We start from the raw sequence: 6343 nt of genomic DNA on the forward strand, positions 1-6343 counted from the left end.
ATATTGGACTTTTTCTAAAAATCGTAACAACTAGCCCCGGTCTCCCCTACCTGAAATACACAAACCCAATAATCCCAGCCATTCTATCATTTCCACCATAAATGTGGTTCTGAAATATTACCCATTTATGATGACCACCACATTTCTACATCATAGACTCAACATATTCAATCAGTTATATTTGGGAAATTGATAAAGATCACTGCTTTCTAACAGCTTGGTTTGAAATTTTCTTCCCTTAACTCTAATATTCCAAACTATGGATCTCTAGAAACTGCTTTATCAAAATTCCAAACTTCAGACTCAATATACACTCATTTATCTTTACGCAACTTTAATTTAATTACAAACGTTATAAACAATCTAATAGCACTGCTATTAGTAGCATGATGGCTTTTGCCTTTAACAAGCTGATAATGGGTAAAATTTAAAATTGTTTATTTTGAAAAAATCTTATTGAAAAATATACGACAATGACTTGATCATTAGTCTTTGGAGAATCAATGTTAAATCTCTTCAAAACTTTTTTCACATACTAATTCTTTCAAACACACTAACTACAAAGTTGTAATATCAGGTTTTCTATTATTTACTTATATACTTCTAAACTTCATTCTAATATAGTACTATGCAGTAAGCTGTAATTTCAAAGTTTCTTATGCAATTTTGTTATTCTAAATTATTTTAAAGCTTAATTTTTCTGTTATATGTTTTTCTAATTCTCTCACTTTTCTTTATGCATGTTGTTCTTCAGTTCCGTTCTCCAGTTGAAATCACTGTAGCACCTACTACATAACTACACCACACTTCATGACAAAAGATAAACCACAATCTCAGTGAGTAAAAGTTTATTGCTTCCTTGTTTTCTTCATTCCAATTTCAGTCCTGATAAAAGAAAGTTCAATATGGAAAGGTGCTTGGATTAAGTTTCTTTATATTCTAAGTACATTTTGATCCTACACACACTCTCATATCACATATGTCATTAATAATTCAGGTATATTGAAAACAAGGTAACTTGGATCAAAGTAATTTATGAATAAATCAAATAGCTCATAAGGTAAGCTTTACTAAAGATAAACTAAAACAAGTAAACAAGATTTCATGATGTAATCCAATATTCTGCAGTATGAATCATAAAAAGACATTCTATATAGTTTTTTAATTCACCTTTCTAGAGGAGCTAGAGAAATTGATGAATGTGAAGCATTCTTGAGAGAATTTTGGGGAGCACCAGTTCTGCTTGTTTATTAGTTCTCAAGTTGATAAATTTTATTACAGGAGCTTCTTTACTTTTCTCAAATCATAATATTTTCTTCAACATTTATTAAGTCAACATTTTTAAAAATATACAAATGCTATAAAACATTTGATGGTTTAAGTTTATACTTGTGTAGTCTGTATGCAGTAGCCACGTTTCTTCCTTTTATCTCATCACATTGTAATGATACCTTTGATTTTGATAATTAATTTGGTCAAATTTAACATGTAATAGCTTGTTTTTTACTAATCTAAATTTTCTATAAGTTACTGGTCTAATTCAAGATAATTAACAAGCTCTTAACAAATAATCTTTTTATCTAATTCAAATTTTCTTTGTGTGTGACAGAAGGACTTATCTCTATAATAAAATGCTTTTGTGATGAATGGGTTTTGGAAAACATTTTGTCTATTTTCTATAAATAGTTCAGTAAGAAAAGAATTTTCAGCCTTAGGAACAGACATTTAAAAACAGCAAGGAATTATCTTGTGCAACTCCTTTAGAGAACTTGATCACAGGATAAAGTTAATTTAGTTGATCATGGAAAAATTGCTATTATAGAGAATCAGATAAAACCTACTAATGTGTAAATATATGTAACAAAGTCAAAAATACAATTGAAAATATATATATTATCACTTTTTTCATTCTACCCAAGTCATAAGAATATTACCTTTGAGAAAAAACAAAAAACTCTACTAATACTCTATTTCAACCAAAGTAATCATACATACCCAGGCACTCCCATATATCTGTGAAGTGCAAACAACTGATATGTTTTTTATCTGCTTTAGTGATAAAGGGGTTTTAAAAAGTTGTGGTTATTTAGTCTGTATATAGTTTCAGTATAAACACTTGGTCTAAAAAGTCATTGAGATTTTCTTGTTCTAATTGTTTTGTTTCATTCTCTACAATAGATAATGTCTATTTTATTTGAGAGGATTAATGACTAACATCTTTTACTGGCTGAACTGACAATGTATGAATACTACAGCCAACTAATGCAGTAAGAGGACAAAGATCATGAGGAGATGCTGTTGACTGGACAAAGAAACTTTGTTTGCCTTTTGAATTCAGGCATACTTTCTTGATTCAGTTCTACTTGGTTTTCATCATGAACTGCTTGCCAGAGATTCATCTCTGGTATGAAAGCTGGTGAGCTATTCACTGGTCTAATAGAGGTGATCATCCACTTGTCTGTGTAGGTATGCACACTGTTATTTTTATTGTATTTAAATAAATCTGTTTATTTCTCATGTAACTTAAAACTCAGTCAAGTTATCCAACACAGATTACTCTTCTTATTTCCTGATTGAATCTGGTGTTATTAATGGGTCAAACTATCTGATACTTGTGATAAAATCAGTTCATCTGAAAATTTCATATATCTTAAGTATGGTTCTAGTCTAAAACAACCAATTGAACTTAACTACTGACTTCTGTAACTACTTTAAAAAGGATAACTTCAGAAAGTATAAATTTTATATTATGTAACTCACTTTAAAATTATTAACTAACACAGTGTAATATTTTGCACTTGTCATATACCAGTTAATTTACTTCAATCATTCTGATATGAAGATAATGAAAATCATCATTTAGTTTCGTACATGTATCTATAAAGAATATATATAATTTACAATTGTTAAATACAGCTTGAATACTTATCTATACCAAAGGATTTTAAATCTACTTTGAACAGATATATTATTTTTTCTACACTAGCTTTAACAAAAAGCATTAGTGTTATAGATCTTCCACTAAGAATCATTGTCTCCTACATTGTAAGTGACTCATACAAATAGTGTTTCAACTATAAATGTGCATGACAAAACGTAGCCAGCCTGATTAGCTCTGGCAATATAAATTGGAATTTTCAACCTCAATTGCCAAATCAAAGACCCCCTAGGAATAAGGTATAACCATCTATAAATTTCAACTACTGAGCACAGGGAACGTAGACTTAGCAATACCCACTGCTTCAAGGGTTTTGTCCTGCTCTTTATACAACATATAACAGGACTGACTCTCATTTTTATAATGCACCCACAGCTGGTAGCGAGAAAAAGCCTTCATCAACAGCAACAAAAAATCAACAGGGTATAGTTGAAATCTATAATACACTCTTCTAACTGAAAACATACTGGACCAGTCAAGAATAATTTGATTTGAATTATTATTAGTCTTATTGTGATGTAAAATTACACACACACATACCTACTAATACTTGACATTTTGTTTAAAACAGTGAGAAAAATTCCTGTGAGTTAAATATATTTTCAAAACTATTCTAAAACAAAATTGGGATTAATTACGTTCAAGTTAATATATATATATATATATATATAGTAGAGATGGCTGATATGGGTATTAAAAACTTTTATAAATTGACAAAATCATTTGCATACATCGGATTTGTAAGGCCTAATCTGAAGTATCTTCTCTCTAGAACATTCAGATATTTATATTATGATGTCAGTCTATTTCTATATACATATATAGATATAATGCAACCTACCTTGAGATATCTTCTCTCTCTAGAACATTCAGATATTTATATTATGATGTCAGTCTATTTCTATATACATATATAGATATAATGCAACCTACCTTGAGATATCTTCTCTCTCTAGAACATTCAGATATTTATATTATGATGTCAGTCTATTTCTATATACATATATAGATATAATGCAACATACCTTGAGATATCTTCTCTCTCTCTAGACTCAGTAGTTCTGGACCATGAATGTCACGTTTGATGATATTTTCTCCATACTCTCCCACATATAGTGATTCTAACTATGTGTCAACTTCTTCAGCATTCCATGACCAACTGCTGGAGGAATCTCACTTTCTGAAAACTCTGTTGATGTATCAAAATGTTTTTTCTGAGGAATCAGCTTACAATCCATAGCCTTTCCCAGCACACTTACTGTTTGTCTCTTGCAGTTCCTGCTTAGTGGTCTTTATTAACTTTTTGAATTTAAATTTAAAAGGAAGCACTCAATGATATCCATGATGATATTTCAGTCCAAGCTAATAACAAAAGGCACAAATTGGGCTTTGGATGTATGTGTTCAGAATATACAAGGAACCACTAAGTTCGTTGAAGAAAGGGATGTATTAGTCAATGTCCAACCACCACCACCTCAACCTGAGAAAAGCACTAGGAGTCATGCAGATAAACATTATACAGCAAGGAAAGACTGTTCCCCTTTCACCATTTCCCCTTCAGGATTTACTACGAACTCTAAAAAGTAAGTATGAAAATAAAAAGTACAGAGAAGCATGGAAAACCCAAACAGGAAAACTACAGAAGCAGATCTAACAATCTTCCCAAAGCGTTGAATTGATTACAATACCTGTGCCATGTAAACATGTAATTAAGACTTAGTGAATAAAAATTTAAACACATTTTAAACTGTGTTTAAGATGTATTCATTGGTTCCAGGGCTATCTGAAGGAGCGTGAAAATGTGAAATATGTGAGGTGCAAGTGCATACATACAAACGTTTAGACATAAACAGTCATACATGTCACATAAAAATCAATTAGTGTGGCAGAAACCAGAATTGGATTAAAATGATATTAAAACTGTCAATAATCCACTAACAGTTCAATTATAGAGTAAAAAAAACACATACTTACAAGTCTTTTTTTTTTTTTTTGCAGAAATAAGTTATCACAGTAAATTATTTCTGTTCAAACCAGAATTAACTTAATACATTTAAGGATCTAAAATCAATTTGCAGTTTAATTTTTGTAAAAGAAATTGAACATTTGCATTTAACTTAAATATTTAAATTACTATTTAATTACTGATGATAATTTAATACATCAGTTTAAATCTGTTTAACCTACAGTTTGGCTTAGCAAGTTTATTGTGTCTTTAGCTATAATTAAAGTTTATTCAATTATTGTTAGGCTATAGAATAGGCTAAATAAAAATAACACTTTTCTTGCAGAAGTATTTAAGTATGAGTTTATACTGAACTTTTTTATTATAACCATAGATTAGTAAAAATTGTACAAAATTAATTTTATTATCACTGAGTCAGCTTCCTTAGGCTCAGTTTTCTCCTTTTAGAGTCTAACTTATAGGAAATCTGTGTGTTGCTTGCTATTTATGTGGAGTCTTTTACCAAGTAACACATCTCGTTAGTAGATCAATTTAAAACAAAACTTACAGTTTTGACATTTTATTTACTTAAGCATAAATATCCCAATTCTATCTTTAAAAATTAGTTTCAAAAGAACTAACAAATTTATACTTTTTTTGTTATTTAATATATTGCTTTTTGTCATTTTTTAATTGGCTATGAAAATACCTTGAGAGAATTTTCTTTGGAGATATCCAAAATTGAATTGCTTTACATGCTTCATCTAACAAGTTCTGTCCCTGGTATAATTTATTTAAATGTATAATACAAAGATTATGTACATTTTCAGAACAATTGTAAAAAAAATTCAGGTTTTTATTACTTTAAAGCCCAAACATCATCTGAACACTAACTTTGTTCCTGTTGGTAAACTGAATAAAGGAATTCCATGAACTGATTTTTTTACAGAAACATTAACTTCCTCATGATTTTTCAAAGGTATGCTAAATTTTTTAATACATTGAGTGGTTCATTAATGTTTGACATTACATCACTTACATTTCAACCCTGTTACAGAAGCCTAACAGATAAGGAAAAGATTAATATGAAATTAAACAATTTGGCATCAGTCGCATAAGTCTCAATATTTTAATTTAAAAAATACCATTAAAAATATAGTATCATAAATATTAGGTTGATTTCTAATTAATTTCTGGTCACAAATATTTATATTTTGAAATATAACTTCCCAAAGTGAAGTGATTTACTTATACTTTCAAAATCCTTATTTTAGATGAAACCACAACAATGTGCCCCTTCTACAAAGTGAAAAATCTTTATGTTTTGAAAATGTTTAACCAAGTTAAAAACAAATACCGTACAAAATACAATATTCAGTAACTAAATAAAACACTTACCATTTTCTACTCAATTAAATCTTGATGAGCTATATATATATATATATATATATATATATATT

The 6343-nt window shown here is 29.1% G+C and overlaps 1 protein-coding gene across 1 annotated transcript in view; it reads right to left on the bottom strand.

The window, feature by feature from the left end:
- LOC106463469 (diacylglycerol kinase eta-like) overlaps positions 1-6343 on the bottom strand; it is a 102190-nt gene that overhangs the window by 6203 nt on the left and 89644 nt on the right. The window contains 3 exon segments of the mRNA XM_022390966.1: positions 729-885; positions 3780-3789; positions 3974-4063. Of these exon segments, the coding sequence (XP_022246674.1) occupies positions 869-885; positions 3780-3789; positions 3974-4063 (117 nt within the window). The 3' untranslated portion in view covers positions 729-868.

Source organism: Limulus polyphemus, unplaced genomic scaffold (genome assembly GCF_000517525.1).
Source record: "Limulus polyphemus unplaced genomic scaffold, Limulus_polyphemus-2.1.2 Scaffold1416, whole genome shotgun sequence".
NCBI lineage: Eukaryota > Metazoa > Arthropoda > Merostomata > Xiphosura > Limulidae > Limulus > Limulus polyphemus.